The 22500-nt window shown below is 44.4% G+C and overlaps 2 protein-coding genes across 2 annotated transcripts in view; one reads left to right on the forward strand and one right to left on the reverse strand.

Annotated features, from left to right (window-relative positions):
- Nucleotides 1-414: 414 nt before the first annotated feature.
- Nucleotides 415-14659, reverse strand: ppp1r14ab (protein phosphatase 1, regulatory (inhibitor) subunit 14Ab). The gene is made up of 4 exons (XM_073493665.1): nucleotides 14477-14659; nucleotides 1094-1174; nucleotides 979-1008; nucleotides 415-785 (listed from the first exon to the last, which is right to left on the reverse strand). The coding sequence occupies exons 1-4, from the start codon at nucleotides 14657-14659 to the stop codon at nucleotides 648-650; spliced, it is 432 nt and encodes a 143-aa protein (XP_073349766.1). The 3' UTR covers nucleotides 415-647.
- Nucleotides 14660-18094: 3435 nt separating this feature from the next.
- Nucleotides 18095-22500, forward strand: part of spint2 (serine peptidase inhibitor, Kunitz type, 2) — a 19364-nt gene continuing 14958 nt past the window's right edge. The window contains exon 1 of the mRNA XM_073492785.1: nucleotides 18095-18628. Within this exon, the coding sequence (XP_073348886.1) occupies nucleotides 18205-18628 (424 nt within the window). The 5' untranslated portion in view covers nucleotides 18095-18204. The remainder of the gene's footprint in view (nucleotides 18629-22500) is intronic.

The raw sequence follows: 22500 nt of genomic DNA on the forward strand, positions 1-22500 counted from the left end.
GACGCAACTTTTGAAGGTCTGATGAATGATAACAGGTGCATTATGGGAAACGTAAGATCTGGTATTTGTGGATCTCTCCAGCTCAGATTTCTGTTTGAATCTTTCTGTCAGAGGAACCAGAACCCATCAGGACCGAGCGGTGCCTGTGGTCTGGAGCACTGAGAGAAATGATGAGCAGAACGGAGAGAGGGAGGAGGAGGAGTGAGATGTCTGAAGAATTAGTTATTTCAAATGCAAATATTTATTTCAAATCATGTACAAACAATAAAAGATTCTCCAGGAGAACCAGGACAGATGAAAGTAGTTGTTGAGTGAAGAGAAGACACAGAACTGTTGATGGTTCAGGTGTTTTAGCTCATTGTTTAAACTAACTGATGCTTCTGCGTGAAGGAAGAGGATGTGCTGACTCCCCCTGGTGGTGGTGTGAAACAGTGCGTCCACACTGACCTCATGTCAGCTGTTTCAGTTTGAATGAGGAGCAGCCGACTCTCTAGGGGAGGAAACACCAGCAAGAGTCGGCTGCTTGAAAGAGTAAACTTCAACAGGCATCTGATTGGATAAACTCAGGACAGGTGAGACGGCTGCAGACTTCAGGTGTGTTTGTCTTCCTGTCCTCAGTAGAGTGTGGGGGGGAGGCGCTTGTTGTCTCAGTGCAGGACGTCCCTGTCAGCTGATTCGGAGCGGCTCGGGTAGATGTGGAGCTGAGGGAGGTCGATGCCATCGTTGTGCAGATCCTCCTGCTTCTGCAGGCCGTGAAGTTTAACCAGCAGGTCGCTGATGAACACCTGCCGGGACCAGAGTTCAGACGTGTTAGTGACCCCTACAGGCCGGACCGGTCAATACACCCCGAAGACAGGACGATAACAGACCTCATTCATCAACAGGTACAACAGTTAGACTACATCGAGTCCACAATAATGTTTCACCAGAGGACGACACACAGGACACACCGTCTGGTTGTTTCTCTATGGTTCTCACCTGCGTGTTGTTACAGGACAGGAAGATCTCCTGTAGAGACAGAGACACACACTGTGAGGACAGACAGGTCAGACAGACAGACAGACAGACAGACAGATGGACAGATAGGTGTTACCTGCAGTCTGTGTGTCCTCTCCTCATCTGTCTTCAGGTCCAACAGGTCGTCGATGTTCACCTCCTCCGGCTTCTCATCCTCCTGAACAACAAACCTCATCAAGTCCTTATCATTAAGTCATCAATATATACCTTATCATTAAGTCATCAATATATACCTTATCATTAAGTCATCAATATATACCTTATCATTAAGTCATCAATATATACCTTATCATTAATGATCAGAACAGCAGATTTATTTGAATAAAAAAAAATTAGAAACAGACGACCAGTCTGTGAAAAACTTATTATTTTAGATTACAGATCATAGATTATAAATCACAGATTATAAATCACAGATTATAAATCATATATCATAGATTATTGATAGTAGATTATGAATCATAGATTATAGATAGTAGATTATAGATCATAGATTATAAATCATGGATTATAGATAGTCGATTATAAAGCATAGATATAGATTATACATTATAAATCATAGATCATAGATAGTAGATTATAAATCATAGATTATAGATAGTAGATTATAAATCAGAGATTATAAATCATAGATTATAGATAGTAGATTATAGATCATAGATTATAGAGTATAGAGTACAAAGTGAACTTCCAAGACATCAGCAACAATCAGACAACAGGTCAACACTCTGACAGGTCATCAGTCTTTGTACCTGAGCGACTTTTACCTGATAATACTTGTTAGTTACTTTAGTTACAGTATGAATTCCTTTAACCAATGTGTGTGTGTGTGTGTGTGTGTGTGTGTGCGCGTGTGACATTTCCCCCTCCTTTTCCTTAATATCCCCTCCCCCTTCAAACCCACGCACACACACACACACACACACACACAGTCAGTCATCAGTTATTTCCTCCTGATGACATCGTGTGTGTGTGTGTGTGTGTGTGTGTGTGTGTGTGTGTGTGTGTGTGTGTGTGTGTCTCTCCAGATGGGGTCCCTGACAGGAAATGTCCCGCGCGAGCTGAAGAGGAGGAGACGCGGTGCCGGCCGGTGCTGCTCACCATAGCAGGAGGAGACGCTACAGACCCGTCCTCCCGTCTGTCATCATGGGGAATGTGAGATCTCTCCCCAACAAGATGGACGAGCTAACGGCGCTGACCCGGCATCAGAGGGACCGTGAGAGCAGCATCATGGTGTTCACTGAGACGTGGCTAACGGTGCAGACCCCGGACACGGACGCTAACCTTGACGGTTTTCAAATGCGGCGGGCAGACAGGACGGCAGAGAGCGGTAAGAGGAAAGGAGGAGGGCTGGCTGTGTTTGTTAATGACAGATGGTGTAACTCTGGGCACATCACTGTTAAAGAACAGGTCTGCAGTAAGGACATCGAACTTTTAGCGGTTAGCATGAGGCCGTACTACCTCCCGAGGGAGTTCACACAGGTGATCGTACTCGCTGTGTATATCCCCCCCTCTGCTAACGCTGATGCAGCTTGTGACCTTCTCCACTCAGTCACAAGCTCACTGCAGACACGGCACCCACAGGCCCTCTTCCTCATCTCTGGGGATTTCAATCATGCCTCTCTGTCCTCCACGCTGCCCACATTCACACAGTATGTCATCTGCCACACTAGAGACAATAAAACACTGGACTTATTTTATGCCAACAGCAAGGAGGCATACAACTCAGCCCCCCTCCCTCCCCTGGGAAGATCTGACCACAACCTGGTTCATCTCCTGCCTGTTTACAAGCCCCTCGTAAACAGGCAACCAGTGGAGACCCGCACAGTTAAGGCATGGACTGAGGAGTCTGAAGAGGCTCTGAGGGACTGCTTTGACTCAACTTTGTGGGAAGAACTGTGTGTTTCTCATGGGGAGGACATCGACAGTTTAACAGGCTGCATTACGGACTATATAAACTTCTGTGTTGAAAACACTGTACCCACCAGGACTGTACAGTGTTTTTTCAAACAGCAAACCCTGGATTAATCCTGACATAAAGGCTCTCCTTAAGGAGAAAAAGAGGGCCTTTAGGTCAGACAACAAGGAGGAGCTGAAGGCTGTGCAGAAGGAGCTGAGGAAGAAGATCATAGAAGGGAAGAACAGCTACAGGAGGAAGATGGAGGACCAGCTGCAGCAGAGAAATGTCAGTGGAGTCTGGAAAAGCCTTAAAACCATCTCAGGGCTGAGGAAACCAGACTCCCAGGCTGCGGGGGATCCGACGTGGGTGAACGACCTGAACCTATTCTTCAATAGGTTTGACCAGACATGATGGTGATGATGGTGATAATGATGGCGATGATGATGATGATGATGATGATGATGATAATGATGATGATGAAGATGATGGCGATGATGATGATGATGATGATGATGATGATGGTGGTGATGATGATGATGATGGTGGTGGTGATAATGATGATGATGGTGATGATGATGATGATGATGGTGGTGGTGGTGATGATGATGATGATGATGATGATGATGATGGTGATGATGATGATGATGATGGTGGTGATGATGATGATGATGATGATGGTGATGATGATGATGGTGATAATGATGATGGTGATGATGGTGATGATGATGATGGTGATAATGATGATGACGATGATGATGGCTGATGTAGGTCAGCAGAGAACCAGAGTTACAGCAGTAACTTCAATCACGATGTGACCTTTAAACTGTCTGACCTTTAGTTTCTCCCTGCTGAGTTCAATGACCGTCAGTTATTTTCTTGCTCACAGCTCTGCAGCAGCACAACAGGTGGTCCAGGCCTAGTTCAGTTCTTCTGTACACATCTGTTTAACCCCTAAAATAAAAACATGTTCAAATACCACCCTCACCACCTTGCAGTATCGCAACTACCTTTCTTGAGTTGATTATCTATCATCCATAATCAATCCATCCACTTCCCACTGTCTGGTCTCCTATCAGTGGGATGTACCCATTAAACCTGCATAGGGAAGTCACCCAGGAGGATCCTGATCAGAACCTGGGACCAGAGGATCACATGACGACAATTACTTGGGTCAAGATAGTTTCTTGTTTGTGTGGCTCAGGCACCACTTGGCGATGCCTCGTCCTGCTCAGTCGTCTCCTGGATCCAAACACTTTACGTATATTATAATTTACATTTACATTTAGGGCATTTAGCAGACGCTTTTGTCCAAAGCGATTTACAATAAGTACATTTGTCACAAGAAAGAAACCACAACATATCACCGTCGATAAAGTAAGGATGTAAAAAGGGGAGTCATGCTATGCAGGGTCAAGGTGAAGTCTGAACAAGTGAGTCTTGAGTCTTTTGCGGAAGATGGCGAGTGACTCTGCTGTCCTGACATTGGTCGGGAGTTCATTCCACCACTGAGGTGCCAGAACAGAGAAGAGTCGTGACTTCGCTGAGCAACATTTGTTTATTTGCAAACACTGGTCAGACCACACACCCCAACATGAGCACTTCGCTCTACTACATCAGCTGGCCGGCTGGTACCGCCATTGCTGAGAGCAAACAAAGGCCACTCAGCGAAGTCGCAACTCTTCTCTGTTCTGGCACCCCAGTGGTGGAACGAACTCCCGACCAATGTCAGGACAGCAGAATCACTCGCCATGTTCCGCAAAAGACTCAAGACTCACTTGTTCAGACTTCACCTTGACCTACCCTCAGCACTTTCATCATAGCACTTTTGTACTTATGGTCTCCTTGATAAATAGCAGCTACTTTGCTCAGATGAGGGCTTGAAAATTGTTTCTCTTTTCTACTTTATCGACGGTGATATGTCGTGGTTTCTTTCTTGTGACAAATGTACTTATTGTAAGTCGCTTTGGACAAAAGTGTCTGCTAAATGCCCTAAATATAAATGTAAATGTAAATGTAAGTCAGAGAGGAGGTGGTGGTAGTGAGCAAGGTCAGCATGATGTGATTTTTTTCCATTTTCTCCGCTGCTCACAGCACCAATTTGTATTAGATATTCTGTCAATGCAATTTGTAAATTGTGATTTTGTTGTTCTGTTCTGTACATGTGACATCTACTGCACATCTGTCCGTCCTGGGAGAGGGATCCTCCTCTGTGGTGTTTCCTGAGGTTTCTTCCATCTTTTTGCTCCTGTTAAGTGTTTTTTTCTCAATATGGCAAATTTTTCCTCACTTTTGTTTGCGGATCTGAGGACAGATGATTACTGTACAGATTGTAAAGCACACTGAGGCGATGTGATTGTGATTTTGGGCTTATACAGTGCCTATAAAATTAATTCACCCCTGTAATTCTGGAAATGCAATCACCTATTTTACATTATATATTTTTAATTACTTCACATTACTTTATAGAAATCTTTTTTCACTTTGACATTTGTTACGACGCCAGAGGTCGTATAAATGTTTCTATTGTCTCTCTGCTTAAATAACCCTCTGTTACCTGAGTGTGTGTGTGTGTGATTGGTTGCAGGTGTGTTTGAGTGATTGTAGGTTGTCCGGGGAGGTGATTGGTTCCTGCCTCGAAGCCAGGAGTTTAAAGGCCGACTCTTCCAGTTCCTGTGGGCTCTCCTCTCTCAGCCAGACTGCCAGCATGTCTGTTTGTGTGTGAGATGTGTTTTTAAATAAAACCTTTAAAAAAGAGGGGAGTCTCATTTTCATGTTGCGCCAGGGTTTCCCCTAGGCCCTGGTCGTAACAATTGGGGGCTCGTCTGGGATCTGAATGCCCATGCCCATTTTTGTCTGTATTAGTGGCCTTTGGTTAAGTGTAGTGGTCATCTCGTTTGTTAGATATTTTGTCATTGTTGCTGCATGTCAAGTTGTGTTTTTGACTGAGCACCCTGACTAGATAGCTGCCGGGCAAGTTCAAGAAATTGCCACTTTTTATTATTTTGCCTTTCTTATTTTTGTCTTATTTTGTCTATCGCAGTTGACTAGATTCCTGGTCTTCGGTGATGCACTGAGTTCAGCGTTTAAAGACGCCTCGAGCTGGGCAAGCCACTGAAGACTAGCTAGGTGAGTTAGCCATCTTGATAGGCAGGTAAAGTTTGGATGTCTCTGCAGTTTGTTTTCCTTCGTTCTTTACTTTGCACGGCAACTTGTTTTTTTGTGAGATGTCTGCTTTTGTTTTGGTCACTTTAGTCACGTTGTGATGTGTGGCTGTAATTAATACTTTTGTGCAGCAACTAGTAGTTTGACCTTTTGTGGTAACTGTACTCCACTTTTGTTGGGTCACTTGTGGTTGCAGCTTAGGTGTAAGCTGGCAACATTTCTATGTAGTACTGACTACACAGTGACGCCTTTTTGTGTGGTGGTTGTTGCCATTGGCGCCGCCAGCCGGAATCCTGTCCGCACTGTGTGAGTCCACTGATTGTTAAGCCAATCACTGGAAGCCTAACATAAAGGCCAATGATTGTCGTTAACGTCATATGTCACTTGTGATTTTCATTTCTGGCGCCTATTCTTCTTCTGCTATAGCTAGTACACTACCGCGGTCCACCTATATGGTAATTACGGTCCGGTCCGGTATAAAAATGTCAAAAAGACAGTTGAGCCTTTTCCATGCATTTGAAAAAAAGAGAACCAGGCCCACTATCACAGACACGCTGCAGAGCAGCGAGAATGAAGGCGCTACCAGCAGACAGGCAGGACATGAAGATGAGGTAGCTAGCTCTTCTGCCTCTTTGGTGGTTGCAGCCGCCGTCACCGTCAGTGCAGATCCAAGCCCCGAGCCCACACAGGACACACAGCAGCAGCAAAGGATGGTGAGTACTGCTGCATATGAAGATGACCTTGGCTGTGTTAAGGCTGATGAACTCAAAATGACATCTGACTCCGTTAAACTGAAAGCCATACAGTCAAGATTCAAGCCTCCCAGAGGGTGGGTACCCCCTACTAGAGTCATATGTGGGAGGCAGCGGAAAATACCGGAGGAGTTTTTTGACGAGAGCATTTACCCCACTCCACAAAAATCCCTGTTGTCCGCAACACTCTGAATACAGCTCAAGAGTTAGTGAGCTTCATTACAGCCTCCCCAAAGCGCCTGCAGTGTTTACTGAGCAACAGTAGCAGCAAAAAATGCCTCCAAAAGTTTTCAGACACACGCTGGTCTCAGCATGATATGTGCCTGTCTACAATAATCGAAAACTACGAGGACGTGGTAACCACACTGGCTGAGCTGAAAATGGACGCTGACGCCAAGTGCAGCTCCACTGCATCCTCGCTCAGTCGGGCCATGGAGACATTTGAGTTCATTGTCTGCCTCATCATCACTCAGGAACTTCTTCACTGCTTAACACCACTGAGCAATGGGCTACAGAACCCAAAATGTGAACTGCCTATGGCTGCGCAAATGGCCACAGATCTCATGACAGTGCTTGAGAAAAAAAGATGACTCCACATACGGCAATATATGGGGAAAAGCATGCTCGCTGGCTGCGCTTGTTGAAGTTGTCCCATCACTGCCTCGCATCGCTAAAAAACAAGCTCACAGGTCTAACACACCTGCAGAAAACCCACAAGAGTACTGGAAAAGGACCATTTTCTTGCCGTTCATCGACCACCTGACCACAGAAGTGAGAGACAGGGTATGCCTTGCATTAGCACGTCTTAAAGCCCAGTATCTTCTCCCCAACAAACTGCCACTGCTGACAGACAGTTTATGGATGGAGATAAAGGAAGAGTATGGTGCGTTGATGCCCAGTGCTGACACTGCAGAGGTGCAGCTGAATCTATGGAGGCAGCACAACAGGCCGAAGGATGACACACCTGTCACCAGAGAGTGTGACATTCTCCAAGTTCTGAGACTAACTGCAGACTTCTATCCTAATGTGCATAATGTCATGAAGGCTCTCCTAACAATGCCCGTGTCCACTGCCAGTGCTGAGCGTTCATTCAGCTGTTTGCGTCGCTTGAAAACATACCTCGGGAACACCATGACAGACAAAAGACTGAGTGGACTTGCCCTGATGAACATTCATCATGATATTCCTATTGATTCTGAGGCCATTCTGCGGGAGTTCGACGTGACAGGGAGGCGTAGGCTTTATTTCAAATAGATAGGAACATTATTAGCCTAGAGTGTGTTTTTACCATGTGTTTCTGGTGCGCCGTCACCATAATGTTTTCTCATCATCTCAATATGAGAGTCAGAGATTAAACATGTAATGTTTTGTACGAATGTCGATATGGTACAACGCCTACAACACATATGGACGTGTCTGTGGTTTGCAGAAACGTCGCTTGGCAAGTGGGCTGGGTTATGATAGGTCATAATGTTTTGCTGGGCTGTTTTCACCTGTGTTTCTGTGAAGTGACTCAATAAAGCCTAACTGATCTTCATTTTTTCGTTGAGTAAAAATCTACTTTGAATTATGGAATTGATTAGAGTCGTTTCTTGTTGAGATATTTTTTTGTTTGGACTTTTAAACATCTGTAGTCTGTGTAATTTCTCTCTCCCTCTTCTTAGCGGGAAAGCTATGGCCTATATCCCTTTCTGCACAGAGATGCATTTATTTATAGGAACAGCGCAAAAGACGCTTCATCTGAACGGCCCCATGCATGATGCACACACGGTTGAACCAAGGCGGCGGCCAAAATCACCCATGGTCTTTGCAGACAGGCAGGGAAAACCCTGCAGTCCAGCCGGCTCCCAGAACATTCGCACATGGTGATTTGGGTACCGGGCGTTTCTTTATCTCAGTTCAGGGGCTCACAGGCACACACAAACACTTTGAGCGTGTTTCCGTGTCCCGGTGCATTACAGGCGCACACAGTGACAGAGAAATACAGTACGTAAACTATTAGAACTCAGTCGCGGGCCGGACTGGAAGGTTCGGCGGGCTAGATATTTCAATTATGCAAATCAGCGGGTGACACCAAACAACGTCTGCCCAAGCAAGTCAGAGCTTTTCTTTCTCTCACACAGTGACCTGGAGAGACGCAGCCGCATCTGAGAGGACGATCGCGCATGTGTGTGCAATTGCGCATGGCGTGTGTTGCCCCTTCTCCACTACACAATACAGCTCGGCTCTACTCGACTCAGTTTAGGTGCTTTTCCATCACAGCTGAGTTCTTCATAGTTCCTCCTCAGCAGGGGCGACGTCGTCATATCATGGCGGCTACAGTCGCGTCATATCGTTCTCTTTTTTCTCTCCTCTGGTCAGCTCCAAACTCACTCGTCTGCACTGCGATTACGGACCACAGCGTGGTTTTCCACACAGCAGCCATTTAACTCGTGTCAGAATAACCACAGTCTCACAGATCATGTGGGCGCTGCAATCTGTTATTTCACTGATACTGAAAACATTAGATTTTGTCTTAAAGTATTTTTCCATTTGTTGTATTTGCCGTTTCTGTGCGTACTTTGAAATTGAATCCTGGCGGCGCCACTGGTTGTTGCAGTCCACTTGTGGTGTGGCCATGTAGGTGTTACGGCTTTAGTTTATTGAATTAGTGCGTTTGGGATGGAGGCACTCCACAGATCAGTAGATCTTGAGTGGTGGGTGTGGCTTCCTAATTTGTCTGGTCACTTTGTTTCTTTTGTTACGATCTCCATTACAGTAACGTGTGGTTGGAGACCACACGTTACTGTCCATTTTGTGCCGTGGTGGTGGCAGTTCACTTATGTTGGGTCACTTGGGGTTGCAGCTTAGGTGTAAGCTGGCAACATTTGTGTGTAGTGGTGACTACACAGTGACCCTTTTGTTTTGTGGCTGTTGCACTCCACTGTTGTGTTGGTCACCTGTTGCTGTTTTGTGGTGTGTGTGACCAAAGTAATTGTTTAGTTTTGTGTTCTCTCCTCATGGTGGTAGCCATTTTGTTAGTGGGAGTGGCACCCACTGATTGAAGCATCGCTTTTATGTAGACTGTGTGGTTCAGCACGGCAGAGTGACGGACTTGTGATAGCTGAACACCCTATTGCATCTCTGAAATTGAACATTTCTTTGGAGGAGAAATGTTCAGTTTTAAGGGGGGAGGTGTTAGGACCCCAGAGGTCGTGTAAATGTTTCTATTGTCTCTCTGCTTAAATAACCCTCTGGTGTGTGTGTGTGTGTGTGTGTGTGTGTGTGTGTGTGTGTGTGTGTGTGTGTGTGTGTGAGTGAGAGATTGGTTGCAGGTGTGTTTGAGTGATTGTAGGTTGTCCAGGGAGCTGATTGGTTCCTGCCTTGAAGCCAGGAGTTTAAAGGCCGACTCTTCCGGTTCCTGTGGGCTCTCCTCTCTCAGCCAGACTAGCAGCATGTCTATTTGTGTGCTAAATGTGTTTTTAAATAAAACATTTAAAAATGCTTTGCTGCTGGTGGTGCTTGAGGGATGGGAAGAGGGGAGTCTCATTTTCATGTTGCACCAGGGTTTCCTGTAGCCTGGTCGTAACAAGATTAAAGAGGTTTTGTACATTTTTTGTTTTATAATAATAATAACAATAACATGAGAAAACAATTAAAGGGGTGGATACTTTTTATGGGCAATGTAAAAAAAATGTATTTGTTTGGATCCCAATACCCAACAGAGACTGTAAACAGGTGTAGATGAGTGTGCAGTCACCATATTTTGATGTTTAGTAAATCTCGTGGGCCTTGTAACGGTTAAATACTCCCCATTCAGGAAGAACCTGATTCTGAGGTTCCCAAACTGGACACTCTCCTCACCCCTACACAACCTGTCCGTGAAGATCACAAACAGGATCGGAGACAAGGAACAATCCTGCTGGAGTCTGACGCCCACTGACAACATGTCTGACTTTGACCCAAGAAAATGGACACTCTAACTTTGGTTCTACAAGAACCAGACTGACTGTAGCTACGACTGATGCACTGTATACTGCCCATACACTGTCACTACCCCATACTCTGGCAGTACCCCTTACTCTCTCACTACCCCATAGGGCTGAATGATTTTAGGAAAATTGTGAATTTTCTGGCAGATATTGCGATTTCGATTTGATTCACGATTTCCTTCAAATCAAGCTTCAGTGCAACATTCACAATGTACAGTACCATTAAAACATTAAATGTTATTACTCTAATGCAAGGATGAAAACTAAAGTTAAAAATTCCTTCCAAATGTATTTATTAACGGATAATATTATATATTGGATATTTATATACGGAGTTACACTGGCAAAAGATGCTGTAATTGTAGTCTGTTTGCTACAGTGGGCCTGAGTATCATTTTCACCGGACTTTTTCATCATGCACTCATCATGCAAATGCCTGTGGTGATTTTTCAAGTGCCAGTATAAATTGGTTGTGTTTCCGCTGGATGTTGCAACTTTAGCGCGACAGGTTTTGCACAGTACCTGTTTCTAGTGCACGTCTGCAGCCTCAAACCCGAAATACTCACAAATGACCGACGTGCTGTTTTTCTTGGGGATTAAATCCCCTAACTCCGCTTCTGGTCCAGCTGAAGCCATTTCAGAACACGTTAAGGAGCAGGTTAATACTGACTGGTTAGCGTGACCTGTCCACAAGTAGCATGCCGCTTCTGATTGGTGAGCTTGGCAGGATGGTAGGGAGACGGCATGTATGTGTAAAATAGTTGACACAACAGATCCTGGGTCAGTCAGGAGCGCTGCAAAAACCACAGCTAACCCTCTGAAATCGCAATTTCGATCAGATAACGATAAATCGTTTAGCCCTACTACCCCATACACTGACACTACCCCATACTCTGACACTACCCCTTACTCTGACACTACCCCATACTCTGTCACTACCCCATACTCTGACACTACCCCATACACTGACACTACCCCATACACTGTCACTACCCCATACTCTGACACTAACCCATACTCTGACACTAACCCATACTCTGACACTAACCCATACTCTGACACTAACCCATACTCTGACACTAACCCATACACTGTCACTACCCCATACTCTGACACTAACCCATACTCTGACACTAACCCATACTCTGACACTACCCCATACTCTGACACTACCCCATACTCTGACAGTACCCCATACACTGACAGTACCCCATACTCTGACACTAACCCATACACTGTCACTACCCCATACTCTGACACTAACCCATACTCTGACACTAACCCATACTCTGACACTAACCCATACTCTGACACTAACCCATACACTGTCAGTACCCCATACACTGACACTACCCCATATACTGACAGTACCCCATACACTGATAGTACCCCATACACTGTCAGTACCCCATACACTGTAACTACCCCATATACTGACAGTACCCCATACACTGTCACTACCCCATACACTGACACTACCCCATACACTGTCACTACCCCATACACTGTCACTACCCCATACACTGACACTACCCCATACACTGACACTACCCCATATACTGACACTGCCCTATATATATAAAGCAGTGTGAAGCCTGCAGCGGTGCTCTCAGCTGTCAGCTCCTGTTTGTTCTTGAGGCTACAGATTTAAAGTCCACTTTAAATGTACGCATCACTTCCTGTGTGTTTCTACTGAAGTGTTGGCTCATCTTTAGTCCGACCAACACAAACTGGGAGGATCAGCTCTGACCAGTGAAGCTCCCAGTAACAATAATCACATCTCAAACTGGGTTTTTTGTCTCCTGAACATCAAATTATAAACAGTTTTGGTTTAAATACATAATAACACAGATACTGACCTGTTTTAGAAGATTAATTTATAAATTAATAACACTTTAGAACAATTTAAATAAATTAAATGATGTGTTCATATTTGTGACCTCAGATCAGCTCTCAGTGTCTCTGTGAGGAAACATCTTCAGTCTCTGATGTTTAAACAAATCTTACGTAACTCGACTGACACACACCAACAAACTATTTCTGACCATATTAGGACACATTCAGTTCACTGTTAGACACTCATCTGTGTTAAAGTACAGTGATCAATACTGTCTTATCTTCATCCTGTGATGATGATGATGATGATGATGATGTGTGTGTGTGTGTGTGTGTGTGTGTGTGTGTGTGTGTGTGTGTGTGTGTGTGTGATCATCACACACTAGTGAAAAATGTCCATCAGTCTCTCAGAGTCCAAAGTCAAGTCTGTAACGCATCATGTCCACGTGTCTCTGTCAGCAGGACGTCCAGGTTTTTCTCCAGACCTCCATGACTCTGATGCGTTTGTAAAAATTATCCTTTCTTTGTTTTCTGGTCCACAAAATTCCTCAAGAATGTTTTCAGATGGACTGTGTGCCACAGGAGGGTATAAATAAATGATCTAAGTGACTGATGAATGTAACAGAGCTCATTGATCCACCTTGCTTCCCGTCACTTAACCAGAACTAATCCTGTTTCTCAGAGCGATGGATATGGCCTGCCATTCATTCATGAAGACCTAGTTTCGAGACTTTATAATGTGAATGCTATCACTATTATTACTGCTTAGCACGCTGAGCTAATGCTTCTAAGGCCTTCAAAGTGCTGCAGGTGAGTCAGATATTATCATACTTTGAGCACCAGAATTATTTCCCAGTGACCTCCACATTTGACTTCTGCGTGAAAACTTCAATGGCATACGTAGCTAACATTGATAGCATGTAGCTGTGTAACATGTTAGCGGTTCACACTGGTGACACACCTGCAGGCCGACCACCTCACGTATTTGTCTCAGTGCATTATCGCTCCTGTTTCTGTCTCCATGATGCTCAAATGAAAAGCTCCTCTCTCACGTTCGCAGTGATGTTTCTGTCCTACTGTAAATAAATGCATTTCCTTGTGTTGAACACTAGGGGGCGTGTCACACTGCTTCTTCACTTAAGACACTTGACCAACAAAGAAAACACCTTCCTTCAAAAACACACTTCGTGCCTGCACCTGATCGGACAGACGTGACTCTAGTCTGGGATTTCAAACTGGACCAACACAGCGGCTTGTTTGGAAACTTTCTCTAATATTTTGAAAATAATTCACCAACCGATCTGCCTTTAAACTTGACGCTGGTCAGTTTTGGGAGTCTTTCAGGAGTTTCCAGAGGCGGCTGTCATGCTGGACACACCTTATGTGCATAAAGTCGCCTGGACAGACGACGTGACGGCTCGTCTCTCGAAACACAGTGAGAATTAATTTCACGGCTGCTTACGTAGACGATGAATGGACGTGATGAATCCTCTGGACACCATCAGACTGAACAGGAAGTGACGTCACTGACTAACTTATTTCAACTCATCAGTAATGGAGTGGCACTTAAAGATGAAGAATGTCACAGTATTTGTTTGTGGTTCTGATTCTGGGCCAGTAGGCAGCAGTAACAGTACAAGTACTGCATCTGTTATGTAACCCTGTGTTGTGTGATGACGAATAAATCACCTGGTACTTTGTACCTTGTGAGAAGCAGTATTAGTACAAATTCAAAGTATTCTTGGATCAGCAGTACAAGTACTCAGCCAGCTGACTGTGTACTTCAGTCCCAGCAGCAGCAGAGTACATGTATGCAGCAGTAGTACTGCAGAACTCACCCGCCCCTGGTACAGCTGGTCCAGTCTACAGTCGATCCACTTCTCCACGTCCAGCCTCCTCTGCAGCTCCTTCCGGTTGTATTTGACGGTGACCCGGGCCTGCCGTCGCTGCAGGCTCTGACCCGGTGACCTGTGACCGCCACAAACCTTACTGACCCGCCGCCCCACCCGCTGAGCCGCCATCAGGACCACGACCAGAACCACTGAGGAGGTCCAACAGAGACCCCCAAACAGTCTTAGAACCGGATCAAATACTCTGCTGATTTTAAAATGTGATATTCAGTTTGTAAATAAAGAGACAAAAATAAAATGCTAAAAGATCCGGCAGAGATACACTAAGAGACAAAACAACAATAACAACAACAACAATAACAATAATAACAATAATAATAATAATAATAATCCTGATTTCTGTCTCGATCCTTTAAATGTGATGAATGAGGGGGAGTCCTGTGTGTCGGAGGGCGCCTGCAGACTGAGGACGGAGCAGGGTGGGGACCACGCGCTGCTGCTGCTGCTGCTGCTGCCTTCAGGTGCTGTCGGGATTTATGAGCTCCACACTCATCTGTGACCTGTTTGTCATTAAAGTGATGAAACTGAAAAACTAAATAATATAAAAACATTTTGATCTCAGTGAAGCTCCAGAAGCATTTCATCAAGTTTCTGTCATTTAAAACTTTATAACTTTGATGTTTCTATTTATTTTGTTTTAATGTGGCATCAAAACAGCTGATTCAGCTTCCGGTCACATGAGGTTTCACAGGTGTGAAGTCTGCAGAGAATCATTACCTCATATGATCCACCTGGTGCTGGTCCCCTGGTGCTGGTCCCCTGGTGCTGGTCACCTGGTGCTGGTCACCTGGTGCTGGTCCCCTGGTGCTGGTCCCCTGGTGCTGGTCCCCTGGTGGAGAGGAGATCGTGTTGATGCCTTGTCCTGCTCAGTCGTCTCCTGGATCTACTCTTCACATATATTCTATATAATTTACTTGTATCAGATTTTCTGTCCATGCAGTTTGAAAGCTTTGATTTTGTTGTTCTGGTTCTGTTCATGTGATCATCTATTACTGTCTGTCTGTCCTGGAGAGAGATCCTCCTCCTCTGTGGCTCTTCTGAAGTTTCTAACATGTTTTTCTGTTAAAAGTTTTCCCTCCCTTGACTCAAGGCTCTGAGGACAGACACGCTGTAAAGCCCACTGAGGCCATGTGATGTGGTTTTGGACTGTATATATAAAACTGATTTGATTTGATTTCTCATATGAAACATCATGTGTTGTTCAAATTCAGCTTGTTTTGTTTGAACTCTGAATAAAAGAATAAAATATAAAAACACATTAAAATATTAAAAGTTCCCATTCAGATTAAAAAAGAGTCAAAATAAATGAAAGAATCCTGACTCATCTCATATGTTTATCTCTTGTTGTTGTTGATAATAATAATAATGATAATGATAATTATAATAATAATAATAATAATATAATAAGGTTAATGATACTGATGTTGTTTGTTTCATCTTGATAGCTGAGGATCATTAACGTCTTCACTGCTGCACCAACAGAATAAAAACATTTCCATGAATTATTTATTGTTTTATTTAATTGTACAACTTTAAACAACATGAACTCTGAACAGATTGTTTACATCAGCTGGAGCTTCATTCACTGAGCTGAAGTGAGAAAAGCACCAACACACGTTGCTCTGTGACGCTCAGGTTTACGAGGGGATATTAAATGCACCACGAGAGGATCCTGCTGGGTCCTAGTGCTCTTGGGGTTCATGGCAGGTGACTGGGCGTAAAGGAGGAACAGCGACACCTGGTGGTGGACATCAGGCTTACATTCACTGTAACTAGATGTAATGACACTGTGAGTCAGGTGACATGGTGAGTTGTGGATAAATGAAACCTTCAGAAGAAGAAACGTAATAGTTTCTGTAAAAACAGAGATGTTGAACCTTTACGTTCCTTTATGTTTGTGATCTGTACACAGAGCAATAAATAATGTCAACTTCGTGTCTGACACTCAGAGCGAGGAACTGAACAGTTTGATGACCACAAACTTCTGCTTCTGTCTCTTTTCTGTCGTTTCTGTCTCCACAAACAGCTGGAACATCCAGTGGTTTCACTCCGACACGTGTGGTAACGCAGACCTGAACAGTGGTCACTGGCTGTAGCTCATCACAGCTCATAACATGTGACGTGAGACAAATCTGAACAAATTCCTGATTTACAGAATCAATAGCTGTCAATGTTGCAGTGATTAGTGATGTCATCAGTGATGTCATCACACGAACATGACGACCATGAGACAGCGGAAAGCTTCATTGATGACGTTTTATAGAAACATCACGTCATGTTCAATAAAAACTTTATTTGTACAAAAACATCAAAATCTTTAAGATGTAAATAAACAAAAACATGATGTGATGATGAACGACATGTCGAGGACTTTATACATTTCAACATATTTTATCATTTTATTGGAAGTCGTCTTACCCTAACAACAACAACACAACAACAACAACAACAGTGACAACAACACAACAACAACAACAACAACAACAAAACAACAACAGTGACAACAACACAACAACAACAACACAACAACAACAACAACAACAACAACAACAGTGACAACAACACAACAACAACAACAACAGTGACAACAACACAACAACAACAACAACAACAAAACAACAACAACAACAGTGACAACAGTGACAACAACACAACAGTGACAACAACACAACAACAACAACAACAACAACACAACAACAACACAACAGTGACAACAACACAACAACAACAACACAACAACAACAACAACAGTGACAACAACACAACAACAACAACACCACAACAACAACAACAACAGTGACAACAACACAACAACAACAACAACAACAACACAACAGTGACAACAACACAACAACAACAACAACACAACAACAACAACACAACAACAACAACAGTGACAACAACACAACAACAACAACACAACAACAACAATAACAGTGACAACAACACAACAACAACAACACCACAACAACAACAACAACAGTGACAACAACACAACAACAACAACAACAACAACACAACAACAACACAACAGTGACAACAACACAACAACAACAACAACACAACAACAACAACACAACAACAACAACAGTGACAACAACACAACAACAACACAACAGTGACAACAACACAACAACAACAACAACACAACAACAACAACAACAGTGACAACAACACAACAACAACACAACAGTGACAACAACACAACAACAACAACAACAACACAACAACAACAACAACAGTGACAACAACACAACAACAACACAACAGTGACAACAACAAAACAACAACAACACATGAGAACAAAATAAAATGTTTTAATTGAATTTACATTAATTGATTATAATCGATTATTATTAAAATATGAACACATTAAATATCCTATTACTCTTTAAATATTGTCATGAAGTAACTGAACAGAACACAAGCTTGTGTGAAGCTACGTCATGTGGTGGTGACGCAGCCCGGTGGGCGTGGTTAAAGTGATCTCACCTGTCACTCAGGTAATTTATCTGCGACAACAAAAAGGCACCAAACACGGAAGTGAGTCATTTGTCCTCGAGGAGCTGAGAAACATCGACACGAGTCCAACATCTTCGAGTTTTTACACCGAGACCCGAATTAATCCGGTTCAGTTTGAGGTCCAGGTCGTCATCATGAAGATGAAGCGGGTGCGGTCCAGTCTGGTGGCGCTCTGTTTCCTGGTCTGTTCTGGTCTGGCTCTGGACTGTGAGCTGGACCAGGTCTCGGATCATGGTCTGAACATGATCTTCCTTGAGTCCGGACGGCTCACGGAGAAGAATGTGTCGGACCCGCAGGGCTGCAAGGCGGCGTGCTGCGACCAGCCGGACTGCGACTTGGCCCTGGTGGGTCACCCGGCGGACGGAGTGCCGCAGTGCTTCCTGGTGGACTGTCGGCACCGGAACGTCTGCGTCCTCCAGGAAAACAACCAGTTCAGTGTTTACCGCAAGAAGGGGAACGGAGAGGCCGGCGGAGAGGTGACAGAAGGCGGGGAGACAGTCCACATCGCCCCGCTGCTGGAGCTGAAGGAGGAACCGAAGGACGAGGAGAGCAACAACAGTAAGACACCGAGACACTGAGACACCGAGACAGTAAGACACTGAGACACTGAGACAGTAAGACACTGAGACACTGAGACAGTAAGACACCGAGACACTGAGACACCGAGACAGTAAGACACTGAGATAGTAAGACACTGAGATAGTAAGACACCGAGACAGTAAGACACTGAGATAGTAAGACACTGAGATAGTAGACACTGAGACACCGAGACACTGAGACAGTGAGACACTGAGATAGTGAGACACTGAGACAGTAAGACACTGAGACAGTGAGACACTGAGATAGTAAGACACCGAGACAGTAAGACACCGAGACACTGAGACAGTGAGACAGTAAGACACTGAGACACCGAGACACTGAGACAGTGAGACACTGAGATAGTGAGACACTGAGACAGTAAGACACTGAGACAGTGAGACACTGAGATAGTAAGACACCGAGACAGTAAGACACTGAGATAGTAAGACACCGAGACAGTGAGACACCGAGACAGTAAGACACTGAGATAGTAAGACACCGAGACAGTGAGACACCGAGACAGTAAGACACTGAGACACTGAGACAGTAAGACACTGAGACACCGAGACACTGAGACAGTGAGACACTGAGATAGTAAGACACTGAGACAGTGAGACACTGAGATAGTAAGACACCGAGACAGTAAGACACTGAGATAGTAAGACACTGAGACACTGAGACACCGAGACAGTAAGACACCGAGACACTGAGACACTGAGATAGTAAGACACTGAGATAGTAAGACACTGAGACACCGAGACAGTAAGACACCGAGACAGTAAGACACTGAGATAGTAAGACACTGAGACACCGAGACAGTAAGACACTGAGACAGTAAGACACTGAGACACTGAGACAGTAAGACACCGAGACACTGAGACACTGAGATAGTAAGACACTGAGACAGTGAGACACTGAGACACCGAGACAGTAAGACACCGAGACAGTAAGACACTGAGATAGTAAGACACTGAGACAGTAAGACACTGAGACACCGAGACAGTAAGACACCGAGACAGTAAGACACTGAGATAGTAAGACACTGAGACAGTAAGACACCGAGACACTGAGACACCGAGACAGTAGACACTGAGATAGTGAGACACTGAGATAGTAAGACACTGAGACAGTAAGACACCGAGACAGTAGACACCGAGACAGTAAGACACTGAGATAGTAAGACACCGAGACAGTAAGACACTGAGACAGTAAGACACTGAGACAGTAAGACACCGAGACACTGAGACACCGAGACAGTAAGACACTGAGACAGTAAGACACTGAGATAGTAAGACACTGAGACAGTAAGACACTGAGACACCGAGACAGTAAGACACCGAGACAGTAAGACACTGAGATAGTAAGACACCGAGACAGTAAGACACTGAGACAGTAAGACACCGAGACACTGAGACACCGAGACAGTAAGACACTGAGACAGTAAGACACTGAGACACCGAGACAGTAAGACACCGAGACAGTAAGACACTGAGATAGTAAGACACCGAGACAGTAAGACACTGAGACAGTAAGACACCGAGACACTGAGACACCGAGACAGTAAGACACCGAGACAGTAAGACACTGAGATAGTAAGACACCGAAACAGTAAGACACTGAGACAGTAAGACACTGGGACACCGAGACAGTAAGACACTGAGACAGTAGACACTGAGACAGTAAGACACTGAGATAGTAAGACACCGAGACAGTAAGACACCGAGACACTGAGACACCGAGACACTGAGACAGTAAGACACCGAGACAGTAAGACACTGAGATAGTAAGACACTGAGACAGTAAGACACCGAGACAGTAAGACACCGAGACAGTAAGACACTGAGATAGTAAGACACCGAGACAGTAAGACACCGAGACACTGAGACACCGAGACACTGAGACACCGAGACAGTAAGACACCGAGACAGTAAGACACTGAGATAGTAAGACACTGAGACAGTAAGACACCGAGACAGTAAGACACTGAGACACCGAGACACTGAGACACCGAGACAGTAAAACACTGAGACAGTAAGACACTGAGATAGTAAGACACTGAGATAGTAAGACACTGAGACACCGAGACAGTGAGACACTGAGACACCGAGACAGTAAGACATCGAGACAGTAAGACACCAAGACACTGAGACACCGAAACACCGAAACACCGAGACAGTAAGACACTGAGACACCGAGACACTGAGACACCGAGACACTGAGACACCGAGACAGTAAGACACCAAGACACTGAGACACCGAAACACCGAGACAGTAAGACACCGAGACAGTAAGACACCGAGACAGTAAGACACTGAGACACCAAGACAGTAAGACAGTAAGACAGTGAGACACCGAGACACTGAGACACCGAGACAGTAAAACACTGAGATAGTAAGACACCGAGACAGTGAGACACTGAGACACCAAGACAGTAAGACACTGAGACACCAAGACAGTAAGACAGTAAGACAGTGAGACACCGAGACAGTAAGACACTGAGACACCAAGACAGTAAGACAGTAAGACAGTGAGACACCGAGACAGTAAAACACTGAGATAGTAAGACACCGAGACAGTGAGACACCGAGACAGTGAGACACTGAGACACAGAGGGGTGTTTTTTTACAAGATGTATCAACAAAAACACACAAATAAATATAAACAGCTGCTTATTGACTATAAACAGCTGGTTATTGACTATAAACAGCTGGTTATTGACTATAAACAGCTGGTTATTGACTATAAACAGCTGGTTATATCATTGTGTTTGTTTTTGTAAGAGGAGACGAAATAAAAGGTTAAACTTAATGAACTGATCAGGTAAATTTATCGTCATCCTTTGTGATAATCAGACGACAGTGAGGAGATGAAAACCACATTCACCAGGAATCAATTATTGATGATTGATAAACCAGTTAATCTGTTATGATGATGTTTATGATAATTAAATAATAATTTATATTTTATATTAAATGACAGTATAAGAATTCCAATATGACTTCAGTCCTACAAACCACGAGCACAACGACACGTTACAGTCGTACCACACACCTGTTGTGCACCTGTTGTGCACCTGTTGTTCACCTGTTGTGCACCTGTCGCCTGATGGTCTGTCTGAATCTGGAACAGAAGTTTCTTAGTCGTCAGACTGTCCTTTAAAAGTTCTTCTTCTGTGGTGTCGTGGTCGGAGGTCTGAGTGTCCTGATGGTCACTGACCTCCTGTTGACTGAAGGTGTGACGGTGACCGAGGTCAGCAGGTGTGTTTGTGTGTGTTGAGTCAATGTTTCACAAGTGGTCAACACAGTTTTATTAAAGCTGTTCATCGGCTTCATCATGTGGATCTGTGTGCACAGGTAAGATGGATCCCAGCTGATCCCAGCTGATCCCAGGTGATCCCAGGTGATCCCAGGTGATCCCAGGTGATCCCAGGTCATGTGATCTTCCGTCACGTTAACTTGAGTTGCAGCAGCTGTTTGTAGGATGTCGGCCATCTTGATTTACTGCCAGCTGTTTTTGCATTGAAACATTTTTAAGGATAAAAAAAACAATGTAATAGTTTGTTTTTTTAGAGCTGATCAATCGATTGATCAGCAAGAAAATGAATCTAGAAATATGTAAAGTTTGTTTCCTGGTTGGTGTGAAGACAAACGTGAGGAATGCTGCTGGACTCGTTCTCTCACCTGTAGGTTTAAGACTTACCTGTACAGGTGAATCACCTGTGATGAGCTTTACACTCGTCAGTTTCCTGTTTTGTTCACCTGCCGCAGGTGTTTCCGTCAGCTTCCTGTTTTAAAGGATAATTTCACATTATTTCACGTCTGTGTTAAAACGACACAAACAGTCGACTTTCA

The sequence above is a fragment of the Pagrus major genome, chromosome 2, assembly GCF_040436345.1.
Source record: "Pagrus major chromosome 2, Pma_NU_1.0".
Lineage (NCBI taxonomy): Eukaryota > Metazoa > Chordata > Actinopteri > Spariformes > Sparidae > Pagrus > Pagrus major.

Coding starts and splice junctions, on each gene's coding strand:
- ppp1r14ab (XM_073493665.1), bottom strand. CDS start 14,659: ATGGCGGCTCAGCGGGTGGGGCGGCGGGTCAGTAAGGTTTGTGGCGGT. Junction 1,009..1,093: donor AGAGGACACACAGACTGCAG/GTAACACCTATC, acceptor CTGTCTCTACAG/GAGATCTTCCTGTCCTGTAA. Junction 786..978: donor TGTCCTGTAACAACACGCAG/GTGAGAACCATA, acceptor TGGTCCCGGCAG/GTGTTCATCAGCGACCTGCT.